The sequence below is a fragment of the Protopterus annectens genome, chromosome 2.part0 (genome assembly GCF_019279795.1).
Source record: "Protopterus annectens isolate FY-2018-M chromosome 2.part0, PAN1.0, whole genome shotgun sequence".
NCBI classification, from domain to species: Eukaryota; Metazoa; Chordata; order Ceratodontiformes; family Protopteridae; genus Protopterus; species Protopterus annectens.
In genome coordinates, this window is record NC_056728.1 from 1,074,089,446 (window position 1) to 1,074,106,677 (window position 17,232).

Consider the following 17,232-nt stretch of genomic DNA (forward strand, 5'->3'; position numbering starts at 1 on the left):
TACTTTACTACATAGTGAAAGAAAAAACAATTTTAATTCATATCCATATCCGAATTCCTAAATTGCACATTTATTTTCTTTTTAGTTATAGTTTCAAGCACTACAATAAATAGTCTATGTTGCTACTGCATTTCTTTTTTCAGTCTCAGTAATATTTTTGCAGCAAATTAAAGCTTTCAAATGTCACTTCACAAAAAATTCAGCTCCCAAATGAATTAATGCTCTGATGTATTTAATGTTAAATCCTAGGGACAAAATAATAGCATCCATAGTGGCATACCTGTTAGAACTACCAGCGCTTTTACATGTTAGGTTGTCTTCTCTGTTGAGAAATTGTTTGTCTCCTCTCCGTTATCTGTTCCGTTCTTCATTGCCTTGCTGTATGTGCATAATGTATTCTTTCTTGTAACAAAAAAAGTGTTGCAGAGGTAAACCCTGAAAACTGGCTACTCTACCAGCCAAGAATACCTCCATTGTTTTCCCTTCACCAGCAGTTGCTTATGTTTCCAATCTTCCATTTTCTTCTTCCTATAACACACACTGACATATCAGTTCACTTAGCTGCTTAGTTTCCTTGGCTCTGCCAGGTTTATTAAATTTATCAGTACATGTTTCTCTAGTCCTCCATTTTCCAGGTCAGTAGTAACAGTTATTTAATTTTGTTTTCCATCAGTAAGTTTTCTTCTGCTATTCTATCTTGAGCTCTGCTGTGCTGTCCTACAGTAGCAGCCCTCCAGTAAGTGCTTTACTTCCTCTGCTTCAAAAAGTAGGGGAAGTTCCCCAGTGCTGTGGCAAAATTTTCCCCAGTCATTATGAATATCCGTGGGTATCCCCTGAAAAGTGGCCATTGGCCTAGTGGGACTAACTCCATCAACAATGTGTAAACAAATAAAACAGTAACCAAACATTACAGGAGTATCTAGAAGTGATGCAGTGTCTTGCAAAGTTTTCCATAGTTCTGTCTGAGGTAGCTGCTTCTCTGAGGAAGCTGTTAAAGCAAGATGTAACCTAGGAATAGTTCAGTAAACAGAAGAATTATGATTTGCTCAAAAACTATTGGAAATGTTCCAACACTAAAATACTATTATAAAAACATTCCAGTTTTGCAAGTTGATGCCAATCAACATTATAGGAGCTTTGATGTTAAAAAGACAAGACCAATTCCCTGTGGAACAAGAGCATTTGCATGTGCTCTAAAGAGGCATGTTCATATAGAAAATCATCTGGTAAATACATTCAGACAGAAACCGTGTACAAACCCTTGCCAAGTATATTCCAAGATTGTAGAAGGTATGTCTGAGATTGCAGAGGATGTTACTCAAGCTACAGAATTTATATTGTGAAAGGGAAATACAGACCCATTGAGGAATTGCACTCAGTTTTTGCTGAGGATAGCACATTTATCAGGGCCAGGAACTGTCGGAACTAAAGAAGCAGACTTAAAAATGCAGTTACAAAAAAAGAAATTTACAATAAAAAGCTGACATGAGTAATAAATCATTGGACTGAAAGAAATTTAACCTTATTTTCTTTCAAGAAAGAAATATATTGTGTCTAGGGCTTAATGTTCAAAGCTGATAAAAAAGTAGTAGTCCCCACTGAAATGGGAAACAAATGCTTGAGTGAATACATGAATCACATCTAGGAATAGTGCAGACAAAGAGTAAAGGAGAAAATGTTTGGCCAGGAGTGGCACCTCTCTTAGGACAAGTAGTACAGAATCGGTCATTTGTAGTACACACCCAAACAACTATCCAGAGGAAGAAATGGTAGTGTACTCCGTTTCATAGCATCTGTGAAGTCTAGTTGGGTTCACAGTTATTTCACATCAAAGAAGACTCATCTATGACATCTGCCCTCCGTTTCATAGCATCTGTGAAGTCTAGTTGGGTTCACAGTTATTTCACATCAAAGAAGACTCATCTATGACATCTGCCAAGTACCCCTGAAATAATCAAAATGGCCGACAAAAGTGCAAGTGTGACAACTGCATTTAAGTTAGAATTCATGAGATGGGGGTTGCCTGTTGCTCCCATATCTGCTAATGATCCTTAATACAAAAATTGGGAATTCAGAATTGTCCATGAGTAGGAGAATTCATGTAATTTCAAAGCCACACTACCTGCAGTCATATTGGCAGTTGGAGAGAACTATCAAAACAATTAAAATTTTAATGAGAAAGAGCTGCAGCAAATCCTATGAGGATCAACATCTTGCAATTTTTAAATATGTAAATATTCAATACAGCTACAGGGACCCATTCTCACCATCTCAATTGTTAATGAGTACAGGATTGCAAAACATATTGCCTGGGTTGATTTAATAGTGATGCTGTTTACGTCACAATCACAAGGCACAGGGTTTGATTTTCACCTTTAAAAGGGACATTGGCTAGGCTTAAAATGGCCCACTAGGTCAGCTAGCTTAGTATGTACCTATGAATAAATTGACTTTATTAATGTCTGAAAATCAATACAAAGTAAAGGAAGTGTTGGAAAGAGATTAGCAGAAGCAGAAATATTATAATATCAACTGAAAGCACTTATTAGATTTACAGACTGGAAGAAATGTAAGGATACAGATGCCATTGAAAAGGTCACAATTTGATGCTGAAGTAGTTGATAATTTATTGATCCATAGCTTATGTCTGTTCCAGCCAGCTACCAAAACGTAGCAGTACGGAAACAATTATTGATTGGATTTTCGCTTTGTCTCTCAACAAAATAATTTCCACTGTTTTCCCCACCTGATGCTCTCAGTGATCACTTCCCATTCTTCTCTGTCAGATCCCAAGTTTATGTTCATGAATATCACCATTACAACCAAGTATTCAATCTTTCCAGTTTCAGCAAAGACTCTTTCATCAACAGCCTAAATCTGTATAACTGGAATATTCTTAAAAACACTTCTACTGGGCAAAGATGTCTTTGAATTTAACAAAGTCTTTCTAAAGTTCCACAAAACACTGTTAAGTTAAGTAACTCATGTTGCAAAGGAATAAAGCTTGGAAAACATGGCAAACAGAATAATAATGCCCCCCCTCAAAAAATCTACAACATTTTAGATACTTCCCAAGTTATACTAAATATAACATCAAACAGTATAATAAAACGGATCTCAGTAATATGACTGAATCATAAAACACCAGACACAAATGACTGAAAACTCACTTCACTAAACCACAGTTGCACCAACATGGGATAGAGTATGTTAACAGTTGATACAAGGACAGTGATCTCAAATTAAATGTGAAAAAATGTATCATGGTTCACTTTGATTAAAACAAAATATTTTACATAATAAATAGATGACACTCCTCCAATCAGATGCTCTTGTAAGGAATCTAGGCAGTGTGATGATTCTTTACCATTTAACCATCATGTCTCCACAGAAAGCCTTCTGCCTGGTGCATCTAATTTCCAAAGCCATCTCCACTATATCTAATGGCGTCTTAATTCTTCATTACTCATATCTCATCAGAAACTCATTATTGAATATAATTTCCCTTTTGTCATGTATTTGTCTAAACATATCACTCAACTTTAGATATCTGAGAGTTTCATAACTAAAAACATAGTGTCCCCAAAAATCTTTGTTGTTTGGACAGACTGTCAGTCCTGTGATGCACTCAGTCTCCTTTAGACTCCTCCATGGAGGTCTGTCCTTAGCCTATTGAGCCATGGAAGGCCAAACTCTATTGGACTTCTTATTCCTTTGCAGAACAAATGGTATCTGAGATGCCTGGTTAAAGGAACCAAACCTTTATCAGCAGATAAGTAATGATGTGTTGATGTGATTGATTCATGTCTCAACATATCCCCCACCTGTGGAAAAGACTTCTATTACATGTCAAGCAGAGGATCACCCTTGCCACCTTCTTGTTAAACCTGGATAATGGGATGGACAGCCTCAAGTTATCCCCTAGTTTATCTTGTCTTGCACTCCTTGAGGTCATAGGGCACTTTTGCGTAGGGTTTTTTGGCTAGGCTTGTAATGGTCTGCAGCCTGATTGCATAGTACTGTGAATCAGTGCGGAGTGTGCCTTGAGCACATGCCTCTTTTTCCCTTCCAAAGACAAACAAGCAGGATAAGCCTTGTTGTTTCTCCCGTTTCTCATGCCAGCTGCAGCAGGTGCCCAAGCCACTAATAGAACTTGCATCACTTGGGTTTCCTAAATGCCAGCAGAGATGACTGTCCCTATCTTTTGTGACAAATTCACTTAAAACAGCATAAAGTATATTTAAATCCTTTTGTGGAGTTTCCAGCCTGCTAACCTAATAGTCACAGATCCCTTTGGTGTAGGGGATGGGAGGTTTGCTGCCAGCCTTGAAATATGGATTCCTCTTCAACAAACTCAGCCTTTATGGCTTGTTCCTTACAAATTACCATTTTGAGTAACTCTTGTTGAAGGATGCACCTTTGCTTTTCCCGAGAAAAGCACACAGTGTTCCAGTTAGCAGCAGAACGAAGATCCTTTATTTTGGATATTGTCCTTGCCTACAAGGAAAGCTTTGATGTAAAGCCATTATTGCAATGATTAAATCATCTTTAACTGCAGTGTCATCATTTACCACATTTTTTTTATCGTGTTGAAGTAAGATTTTCTTCAGTATGGGCCATAAAATCTGGAGTGCACACACTGTAGCACTGAGGAGCACATTAATCCTGCGCAATTAATTTGTCTTATTTCTGCATAGATACAACATGTAGTTTTTACTTAGTGATCATCTTAACTAGTAATATAACCTTACTTGCAACTCACTTTTACTACTGTTCAGTATTGTTTTCCTTGTGTGTGCCTCCAAGCAATATCTGCCTTTTTTAGGCCTCATTCTTCTATATAGAATTTTCTTTGCAGAACAAAATATGCCTCTTCTTACTGTAAGGCATATTGATATGAGAGCATGTTTTTTGCTCAGTATGATTCATTTGCCTTACTGTGTGTGGCTTTTACATAATTTGGTCATGGCTGTAAAGGGGCCAAGGGTGTACAAGTTCTCAGTCAGCAGTGTATTTGGATGCAAGGTTTATCCTATGTACTAAGTCTGTAGAACACAATATAAAAGTACCTCTAAAGCCTGCCATGAGATTAGAATCAGTTGATGTTGAGGAAGACTGAGGGAGAAGCAAGGAGCAGAAAGTTTCAGTGTGCCTTTGAAGCAAATGATTGCTAGACTGGTTTACCCTAATAGTTCCCCAGAATAGGATTCCGGACATTTTTGATGGCTATTAATAAATGATACAGATTTTTTGATTGGGAGTCTAAAGTGAAAGATGCCAGAAGGTGAAGCCCTCCTGCAGCTCAAACATATGATTATCTGTATGGTTGCTGAAACATTGTTTCACTGCAGTGAGAGTGCATGCCTTTGGGTAATTCTGAGGGAGTATCTGTATTTGCCAGAAACAAAATCACTTCATGTCAAATTACCCAGCAACATAACTTGGAACTGAAGAAAATCCAAATCAACCTTAACAAATCCAAGATTCACTTCATTCTTAGCTAGAGATCCATGTGATTGTTCCACAACAATCATAGAAATTACATTAATATCATTGAGGGGGTTAACTATCAAACAAAATACCTTTTTGCTAGGGGACTGCAGTTACCCATACATCTTACACACACTTGCATCTTTAAAAATGGATATGCTCAGAGTTTCCTAGATTTGTTAATACCAGTGCAATGGAGCAAATTGCAAAACTATCCACTAGAGGCTGTAATATCTTTGACTTGGTCTTTACCAACCTAGCCCCTACCTGTACACCACCCTAACTCTTCTCATCCCTGGTTAAATCTGACCATAAGTCAGTCAACTTCCCTGTCAGGCATAGTGGTACCACCCCACTACCAAATGATACTGTCTTTAGGGACTTCTCCAGAGCAAGCTTACTTCAGCTTGTAAGATCCCTAAATAAATTTCCCAACAAGGCACTGCATATGGACTCAGCTGAGAGGGCTGCTTCATTCACCCTCAGTTTTTGCCAACATTTTAATAACTGCATATAAAAGTCCATACCTGTGCACTCTAAACGTAATAGAAATTTCAAAAATAAACCTCTCTCGTAGAACTCCTTCTTTAATAAACTGTATAATAGAAGGAAAATAATTAACCGTTGTAAGAAATTACCATCCCACCTACCTCAAGGCCACACTGAGAAATGCTAGCAAGAAACTTAGAAGCACCATTGGAAAATGTAAAGCAAAGGGTGAACTTAAGGTCACTACTCATACCAAAGGAAACTTCATTATCTTTCTTTACTTATCTCAGCAAATTAAGGAATAGTGTTCAACAATGCCCTAAGCTTATCCACAATACTGTCATACATACAAGTTCCAAGGATGTAAATATATTAGCAAACAAATTTAGCTTTAACTTTGTCCTGCTTATCCACATTGCTACCCTCGGTATCTTAGAAAATTTAGTTTTCCCTGAAATTACAGTGGAACAAGTCTTAGAAATATTATTATTTTTAGCCTTTTTTCAGGGATTCTCTAGGTCCAGATGATATACAAGGCTACATTTTCAGAATTTCCAAGTGTGTATTATCTGAACCTCTACTTACACTGTTTGACCTCAAGTCATTCCAAAGGGTTTATGCCTGATGCCTGAGGAACAGGCACCGTGTCTCTCCTACACTAGAGTGGCCCCTGTCCAGCCCTAGGTAACTATAGGTCCATCAGCCTTACCAGCCTTTTATGCAAAGCCATAGAATGTATCATAGCAGGACTCATCAATACAAATGTAGGGAACTTAACTGTTCTGGTCCCCACTCAGTTTGATTTTGTGAAGGGAATGTTCTCTCTCCTGAACCTAGTAAAAGGTTTACAGAGGCTGTGGTCCACTCTAATAGTGACTGAAACATTATCCAAACTTAATGTAAGCCAGGATTGCAAATTGTCTTACTAATAGATCCCAGATTTTTGAAAGTTGCTGATAACCTCTCTGACTGTAAAATTTTAGCTGAGTGGTACCCAGGGCTGAGCTTTCTTCTGGTTAACATTTATTTTGCAGATATCCAGGCCAGTATCCCAGAAGTGCCACATTTGCTGATAACTGTAAGCTGGGCACTGTTATCTCTTGTTCACTAATACCAAACTGCTACATTAAGGGCTGGAATATGCACTTACCTAGTGTACTGAAAACAGTTTTAAGTTCTCATCTTGAAAAGCCACATTGAGTTTTAGCCAAGAAATGTAAAGACCTTAAATTATTTACCTATCCCGATAGGTTATCACAGCTCTTCTCATACTCATGAAAGACCTATCCTATTTGACTTCCTATATCTTTGCAAAACCAGTGGCACTCTAAACAGCTGTACTAGGGACCTAAATCTTAACCAGCAACTAAACAAAGACTTGCTGAAAGGATGATTCCTAATTTAGTGTATTCCCAGCTTGTGGAATAAGGTACCACTACAGGATTAAAAAAATCCAGGTTGAGCAAAGTATTTCTATGTCTGCCTTTAAGGCTAGTGTTGAAGACTGGATGGATTCATTCAAATTTACACCATAGTTGTTGTGTGTGACCCTGCTTGATTGGGAGGTGAGCACTATTAAGTGCTCGTAAAAGATGGTGAGAAGTTTTAAGTGTCTGCGTAAACATATGCATGGCTAGGCATCTTATGGCCATTGTGATCACTTGCCTAGCATTGTTCCTATGATACTGTATCCACTTTTTTTTATCCAAATGTTAAGGAAAATTGAGTTTTTCTCCACAGAGCTCCACTTACAATGAGACCTTCTTAATTATCAAATAAAAAATCTTTCTCAGAGGCTATATTAAATAGGTTCTGCACTGTTCAGAATATTATATATGGGTAGTTCAGTCAGTTAAAATTAGAGTCTACTGATCTACTTTTATTTTAATATTTGAGAATGTATGATATTGGTATCAAAATTCATACAGTTTCAGACAAGTTATCAAAAAAAATTCAAATGTACTCCAAGTATGCATGTCTTTCACTTGTATATGACTGTCTCCTTGATGAATGTCCAAAAGATTTATTCATTCATTCTTCTCCTGGTACCCAACAACTAATTTGCACTGATGCGAGTGGGAACAGCGATACACATATCTTACATCTATTCCCCCTCACTGAAGCTGTTCCTTCAATTCATTTCACCTTCCCATGTTGACAGTGTTGTCCTTAAACATAAGTATCATAGTGGTGTGGCATTCAAAATATTGAATATCATTTGATCAGCGTGGTTGGACTGTTTTAGGAAAAAATGCCTAACAGAGTTTAAAATTGATCAGTTGCTTAAAGACTGAATTGCTCTGTAAATTAAATATTGTACATTCAACTGTGTGGAGTGGGCAAAATGTGTTGTGTGTAGTTTTATTTTTATGCATGGCTTTCTTTAGTAAATCACTGCCAGTGCGGTGTCTTTGTGTGAGCCATCGGTGATTCCTTTTTGTATGGAAATTGCTTCCTTCTTCGTGTTAGTGCGACTGTAGAGTTGGTGTATATAGGTCCAGTGTTTTGGAGGACTTCCCTTTCGCATGGGAGGAACAGAAGGACTTAACCCCTGAAAAAATGTTTCAATATTTTTTCATTTCCGAGGGTATTTATTATGGGAGTTGGTCTTCACTGCATTTTAGTCATTATGCATTCAACAATTTCCCCCTGATGTTTTGATGTTCAGACTTATTAGTTGTCAACATTTGCTTAAATAATTATCACATGGGGGACAGTAAGACTGTACTTTTAAATGGAAATTAATTTTCATCTTGTCAGTTTTCCAAACACTGAGTAGATTTTGAATTTTATCACTAGTCTGAGGGTATGCAAGTCTTATTATGATAGCACTTGTGCATCTGTATACTTGAATTTTTGATAACTCCATCTACAAAGTCATTTTGATGAGTGGAATTACAAATATTTGCCATCTGTTGTTCTCATTATGATAATTAATAGTTTTGTTTTGAGGGAAATCCAAGACCATTCATGTTCTTATTAGCAAACTATTTTGAATGTGGTTAGTACATAGCAGTGGTTGAACCTGGTCTTTTATTGTAACTTTAGTTAAAGAAGTATCTTGTGGTGCACTGTAGAATATCTGCATTTTAACTTGACTTAAACTGTTGAATGTTTCATTTCTGTTTTTCAGTCTCAAAATATGGTCCCTTTTGAAAAATTTGAGTGTGCCTGTACTGAACTGAACAGTGCATTACAGCGAGAACAGCAGGCACAGCTTTTGTTAAATGAACAGGCACATCAGCTGCATGAACTGAATTTACGACTGGAGCTGCATTCCAGTGAAGAAGCTGACAAGGATCAAACTCTCAGTGAAGCTGTAAAGGTCAGTGTCTTTAAATAGGTACAAGTAGAAAGTAAAACAAAGTACTGTTTACATCCATTACTATAATGAACTTTTAAAACAATGAAGCATGCTTATCCACTCTAATAGTGTACTTTCCGGTATTTTAGTGACAAAATTATGCTAGTTATTCATACAGATTAGTGCATTTTCCAAACTTTATTCTCCAAAATGTGTGATCCAGTGTGTGCGAGACAAACAGTGCAAAATGTGTTCTGCAAAACAAAACATAGAGACTGAAAATGTAAAGCACAGTAAATTCCAGTGCAGTGAAGCTTACAGTGTTTGCAAACTGCAGACCGTCTTAAATCATTGTACATGTATGCCTTTAAATTTCATTGAGTAAAATCACCTTCATTCTACAGTAAATAGTGGTTTCATGAGCTAAAAATATCATATCTCATAATCTATAACAGGAAGCATGAAGATGAACAATAAATATGAAAATATGTCCTATAAACTTTGCTTTTCAGCACAAAACCAGTCTGTGTACTACTGTAATTCTTGTATGACTTGGCCTATTGATGTTTATATGGTTTGGGACAAATACCAGGATGAAAAAAATATTAGTTGGTTTTCTTTATTGTAGTTTCCTGCAGTCAGAATTTGTAACTGTGTATTGGAGAAAACCTTGTTCCTTTCGTATTATGAGGTTAGGGCTTTTCTTGATCTGTTATTATATTACATGACTGAATAAACAATTATTCTCAGTTGTCAAAGTAAATCATTACCTTTATTAAAATACAATTCTAATTGCTTACAGGATTTCATTATTTAAAAAAATATATAGGGTTTCAAAACTATCTGATGATAGTTTGGATTTTTTGCAAATATAAATCTTTTATTAAGCAAGGTAGAACATTAAACAAATTAGCTTTCACATTAACGGTAATTTTGTCTTTATTGACTTAACTCAAGACCGTCATGATTGACCACTCCATCCTACTAACATTCTTTTTAGAAACTGGAGTCAGTCTACAGGCCACACACTGGGTTTCAAGACTTCCTTCCTAATAGAACCTTCAGAGTAATAATTGAATTTTTCCTCTCTCACTCAGCTTACACACACTTGTGTCCCGCAAGGCTCTGTATTGACCCCTCTACACTTCTCCGTTTTCATTAATAAGCTACAATTTGACCTACAACAACTGTAATTCTGTCTGTACGCTGATGCTGTGATTATGTGCAGATCAAGCCCCAATCATCTTGACATAGAAAGGCATGTACAGAAACACCTCCTAGAGCTCAACATATGACTCACTGCATTACAAAAAAACCTTGCTCAATCCCAGTTAAAAAAATACGATCTTTGGCAAATACAAAAGTCTAGCAAAATGCTCTAAAGCACTCCACATCACAATTCAGTTCAAAAACTCTGTAGAACATCAATTAAGTACCTAGGCATTTGGCTTGAGCAGTCCCTCAGTTTTCCTTGGAACACAGTGAAAAACTCGGGCCCAAGATTACATTCTGTTTTGGGTACAAAATTATCCCAGTTTCTGTCCACCAGCCAAAGAAAGCATAAGCAAAGGCATTCTTCTTGTCCAGCTGGCATGCGGATTACTATTTGCTACATCCTGTCACAGAAACAGAACTAAACTTCAGTCCTTCTCTTATAAGATTTGCCAGTTAATTACCAGCTCACCATGAAAGGAGCATCATTGTGTCACTTTGTCTAAAGCCAAATAGCTGCCAGTGGAAGACCAAACCTTATTTTCAGCTCCCTACTCTTCAAATTACTACACCAAGACACTCAGTTAGCCCCACTATACAACCTCAGAAGCTATGCCAGAACAGATTGAACACTCCAAACCACTGCAACTAAACTTCAATGCTCTGACCATAGCTTCCCTATCCCATTCTCTGCATGGCAGTTGCTGACAAGAAATATAACTGACTCATCAGAATCCTCTTACTTTGACCCCAGCAATTTAAAAGTAAATGCCCTTATTAAAACATCTCTGTTGCCTTCCTTTAGTGGCCATACAGCACAGTTTGTATTTAAATATGAACATAGTAACGTTGCCATTCCTAACTCTACAACCTCTCTAATTTACCCTTGCTAACTCTACAGTTTCTGTAGTTTCACTTGCTATTCTGCTGCTATGCAGAATTTATTTTATAATATATTCAAACCTACTTGCTATACTACTACTTAAGTTCCACTTAATTGTTACATAATTTGTGTGTTTTTCTTTTTTATGTACATTGATTTATTGTTCATTGCAATCCGTCCAGAAACTGCAATTGATCATGCTTAATTAGTGCTATACACTGATAAACAGATGTTAAAATATATATTTGTTTTCTTAAAGATAGTCTACTCTCCTATTTCAGGACATGGGACATAGAGTTCTGATTTCTTTAAAAACAGTTGACTTTGCTAGGCTATGTTTAAAGCATCCCAGCATTTGTGTATGCTCCCAGGTCTTTCTGCAATTTTGGGAGAGTACAGACAGTGTGCCAGTGGGACAGTTACTTGGACTGTTAAGAGGAAGCAGTGAAGCAGCCATTCCCATTGTTTCAGACTTCATCAGATGATTGGTACTGAGGCAGCAAGCATCATTAGCAAAATAATGCAGTTACTTCCATATGCAACTGTCAGAATGTGAGAATTTTTTTATCATTAAGTACTATTTTAGTTATATTCTGGGATCTCTGTTGCCACCCAACCTAAAGGAATGCTGAATATTTTTTATGTTAAATTTTGTGTGTGTGTGTGTGTCTAAGAGGATGTTGCATATAGTTTCAGTGCATGCAGCTGACCCCAGTGACCTGAAACATTAACGTGGTTATTTTTGTATTTATTCATTCATTTGATCACAATCTGGTGTCTAATGTGTACAGAGTTATCAGTTCTCTTGCTCTTCCCTGACTAAGATCCAAATGACCCTAGTTTGATTAGTAGCACAGGCATCTGCTGTAGTTTGTGTGGGGCAGGAGTGTTGCACCATAGCAAACTCACCTTTTCTTGACTGGAGAATACAGGATCAAATGCCCAGGGTGCATGGTCCTATGGCTGAAACTGCAGTGGAGAACAGACACCCCACAGGAGCATTGCTTTCAAGAAGGACAGAGCTTTCCTGAGGGGGTTATATCATTCACATAAGCCAGTGGTTCACCATTAGTGATGTCCCTTGCACTGCAAACACAGAGTTACTGTCATGTGCAATAAGGTAAGTACTGAAAAAATCCTATGGTTGCCAAAATGATTGTGCGCCTGTCAGTCAGTTCTCACTCCAGTGATGGGAAATTAATAGGCCATTTGACCAAGAGAAGATTGATGGTCACCTCACAGCAGGGGTAAAAATAGCAAAAAAAAAAAAAAAACAAATGTTATCGGAGGGTTTGTTTTGTGCTTGTCTTTTGTTCAAATTAAACAGTTGTTATTCTGGGTTTGTAGGAATACTGTGTATTTGTGTGAAGCAAGCTTGAAGACTTATTATGGCTATTGCTTGTGCCAGAGATAAAATAAATTACTGTGGCCATTTTTGTAAGAGTCGGATATCTGATGTATACACAGTCAACAAAGTAGCTATAGTTGCTGGGTGTATGCATTATTTGTGGTAGGAAATGACTGAACCTGCTATCATTTGCAAAAGTTAAGATGTCATTCTGTTTATACAGGATGAATGTATGTTTCTGTGAAGCAAGATGAATAATCTACTGTGGCTTCTGTTTGTGAGAAATGATGTTTAAATACATTAATGTGGCCATTATGTTTTTAACACTGTTAGACATTTGATGAGTACATAACAGCATGGCTATAGTTTCTGGGTAGGGGCTGCCTGTGGATGAAAATGATTCACCCTTTTATTTGCCCAAGTTACTCATCATTTTGCAGTTGCATGGCAAATGTATATTGTGTGAAGCAAGTTTGAATACTTTCCTCTGGCAGTTTGTTTCACAGATAGACATCTGAGGTGTGTGCAGTCACAATAGCTGTATGATGAGAACAGAGGCTTTCTGTGGATAAAAGTGATTTACCCATGGAGTTGTTTTATTGCAGTTTAATAGTAACCCTGATCTGGCTTGGCAGGAGCAAATGTAACAGTACAATAGTATTAGCTGAAATCAGTGTAAAAAAACAGGTGTGTGTGTGTGTGTCTGTTTGTATGGCTACAGGGAGGAAATTGTAGTGTATGCTAGAGTAGCAAGTTGGCCATAAACTATTTTTCATAATTAAATGACAGCATTTTATACGTGTCTATCTTTGGTGGTCTGAATAAAATGTGTGTGAGAGCAGATGATCTTTGGCACACTGGCACAACAAGTAGCATTGCTGTACCACAGCAGTGAGTTCTGTGGTTGGGTTGTTGAATGGGATTCCTTCTGCTTGGAGTCTATTTGGTCTCACTGTCTCTGTTGTGTTTTTTATCCAGTTGCTCTGATTTGCTCCAGCACCCTGGAGACATGCCATTGGTGAATTGGCAACCTGCATGCAATGTAATTGCATATGGCAACATTTGTGATAGATGTGGCTTGCCAGGGTCAGAATCAGAGAACGAGAGAGAGGAGTGTGTGTGTGTGTGTGTGTGTGTGTGTGTGTGTGTGTGTGTGTGTGTGTGTGTGTGTGTGTGTGTGTGTGTGTGTGTGTGTGTTTGTTAGTTTGTTTTGAGATCTGGCTTGCCATGAGCAATGTGTCTGTATCTGTTTGTGTGAGAAAATAGTATTACCACTTTTATTTGTAGACATACACAGTGTTGGGGCAAACTTGCGTGACTTTTCTGCTAGCAAAAAAAAAAGTAAAGTAATTATCTTTCAAAAATAAAACATAAATGCATAACAGACGCCCAGATAATCTGGGAACCACCATGCTGCCAGACCCGTGACTGCATAAGGCACTGTGACACAGGCTTATTAGGGGGATCTTGCTATCATCCACTCTTCGGGTCCCTCCAAGTTTAATACTGTATCTTGTCAAAGGTCTGCACAGAAATTCATTATAGCTGCTGTGTGGATGATGACAGCATTTATGAAACTTACCTTACATTCAAACCTTGGAAGTGTGCACCAAAGGTCACTATAACTTGCCTATGGACAGTGTATTGTCAGTAACAGTGAGTTGGAATACATTGCTAAGATCATTATTTTTCACATTCTCACAATCAAAGATGTGTATACAAGTGATAACCTTTTGAGGGTAGGGCTATATATGTCTGACAGGAACCAGTTGAAATATGTTACTGTGTCTGTTTATTCTTGAAGGTTTATCCCAACCTAGCATCAAAGGGAAACATAGAAGGGGGCTGCCATTTGGGGGTTGGGGGTGAAGAGGCTTGCTGTGTTTATCATTGCAGCAATACTAAATGTATGACTTTGAATGTTTTTTCTTTCACTTTCATCCCAGTATATTACCAGAAGGAGATACAAAAAGTGAATGTCATTTTATGGAGAGGGAGGCAGGCGCTCTTCCCAAATATGATTTCTTTATCCTCCCAGGCATTTCTCTTTTCAGTTTTTTGGGACTTCTGTTTCTGCCAGATATGAACATTAAGCTTTGGGCACAGCTCAGTTCTTCCTCGAAAGAAAAAAAATGAGTGGATTTCTTTTCTTCTTTAAGATTTTTTCAGGCCATTATTGGATGAAAACATTAGAAAGAAGCTCTAGAATATATCTCAGGGCATCTAGAACCCAGACTACAAGCTTAATTCTAGTTATTTCCTTCACAGTTATTACAGTGCAGTATGGGTGTGTTGAAAGGACAGAGAAAAAGCTGAAGAGTAAGTGTGTAGAAACACGAGAATGAAGTAATCTGCTTGGTTGGGGTGAGGAGCCAGGATGGGTGGAAACCTGAGGGCAATGGGTATGGTGCATGCATCATTTACCTCCTGCAGCCATGTCTTAAGTTTTACGGTCACCAGCTGCCAAAATGGGTGAGATGTAATGGGATAAGGACAACTTTGAGTAGGCTCCCTATTGAAATGTCAGTGCACCAAAATGCTGAGTGACAACAAGCCACAAAAATGACAGAAACTACAGGAGAAGAGTGCATCTTGAACATCAATCTTTTCCTTTAAACTTCTTTTTTGCATGGTGCCCTGATGTGGGGGGCAAGCCCTCCCAAACATATTTATACTCTGCAATTACCATACCTTGCAGAAAAAGGAATATTCCAGGAAATGGTCATCTCTGATTTAGTATATATAAGTCTGTGTTTTTCAGCCATTCAGTATCCATGTTTCAGGATTCTGTCATGCATGTCCCAGCTTTTCAAATGGTTGCCCTTTGTGTGTGGTTAAATTTTATATATAAGTAAAACAAAGGCTAATGAGAACCGTGCTCTAAAACTATTAAAAGTGGAATGTGGTAGGAGTCTATAGAGTTACGTAGGGCTGGGATGTTAATAACAAGACAACCTCAAGAACAGAGAGAGAACTGCAAAATACCCAATGGTTATATAGAGGAGAAGGAGTTAAGCAAATTTACCTATAGCCTTGCTGAATAAAACACCAGGCAAAATGGGCCCAGCACAGTAACCTTTAATTAACAGAATTAATTTTGTTAATTAAAAATGACTGTGTTGGATGGATTTTGCCTGGTGTTATATTTTGTGTATATTGGCAATTTCAGGAAATTATGAACTATACACTGACCTATAGACCTTCCACCAACCAACTAGAATTCAAGCCAGAGACATTTTATTGGGACACCGATCTGGAAAGGCTTCAAAAAACAACCAGTTCAATAAATATATATGTTATGTAGTCCTATCTCGCCTCCATTATTACATGTGGGTTCGGGAGCCCATCCTCGGCTCCGACTCGGCCGCTTAGAAAGCCTGAAAACTTCTGATTGGCTCGTGGCTAATAGGTATCCCAGGATGGATGCACACATTCCCCAGATCTCGTTTGCTGCGTCTTCAGTCGGAAGCTTCTTTTGGTTGGCGTGGCTAAGTGATTTCGTTATTTAGTATTCTGCTTGTTAGAAGTTTTTAACTTCATGTGAAGTGCTTTTCTTATTGTTGTTAGCCTTATTGTGATACCGATTGTGTCACTTTAACCGGACTTGACTTTTTACTGGATTTGACACTTCTGCTATAAAATTTTGGGCCTGTTGGCCTTTTTTGTGTGTGTTCCCATGAGTGTGTGCATTTGACTATACCGTTTTACTTAGAGGTACTAGTCTGTTCCCTTTACACTAGGTTCGTTTAAGTTAGAGAACCTAGTAAAACCTCCCTTGGTTGTTTGTTGTGAGAAGTAGGGCTAGATCTGTTTAAGTTAGAGGATCTAGTTCATCTCTTGTTGAGTGAGTGTGTTGTTTTTTCTCTTCAATCGCCTATATTGAGACTGCCATTATGCCTAAAGAACATAAAGAGCATAAACAGTCAGGATTTAAAAAGTGTACTAAATACACTCAAAAAATGTCCATCACTGATGGACATAGCATCTGTGTGTACTGTTTAGGGGCCATACATCTTCAAGAGACTTGTCTCTTTTGCCATTCCTTTAGTCCTAAAGTGCTCCAGGAACGGAAGAATAAATTGATTCTAAAAAGCTTGTTAAAACCTTCTTTCAAGGAAGACCTAGCCAGTTCATCTTTCTCTGCTAGGTTACATTCTTCTGGTAAAAATAAGGGCAAGACCTCAGAAAGGCCTTCTCCAGCCTCAACATCTCTCTCTCAACCTCCACAGAAGTTACCTAAATCAGAGATGGCCTCCGTCTCTTCGGCTCCACTGTCCTCTGAGCCGATCGAGATTCTGGACACGGACATTGCAGTATCGGCACCCAGTGCTTCAGTGCCGATCACTAGCAGTCCTCTTCGGAGCCGGTCTACAGCCATTCCACTGGTCTCCCCTACTTTAAAATCGCCTATATTGCATAGAGCTAGGTATCCAACCCTGTCCTCCAGATCCTCCAGGAGCTTTTCTGAAGAAGACATCGAGAGAGTGGTGCTCGGACTCCTTAAGT

The 17,232-nt window shown here is 38.0% G+C and overlaps 1 protein-coding gene across 3 annotated transcripts in view; it reads left to right on the top strand.

Annotated features, from left to right (window-relative positions):
- The window catches only part of CCDC171 (coiled-coil domain containing 171), a 3,960,104-nt gene that overhangs the window by 2,643,946 nt on the left and 1,298,926 nt on the right, over window positions 1–17,232 (top strand). For all 3 annotated transcript variants that reach the window (XM_044061288.1, XM_044061289.1, XM_044061290.1), the window contains exon 20: window positions 9,113–9,304. In XM_044061288.1, the coding sequence (XP_043917223.1) occupies window positions 9,113–9,304 (192 nt within the window). The remainder of the gene's footprint in view (window positions 1–9,112; window positions 9,305–17,232) is intronic.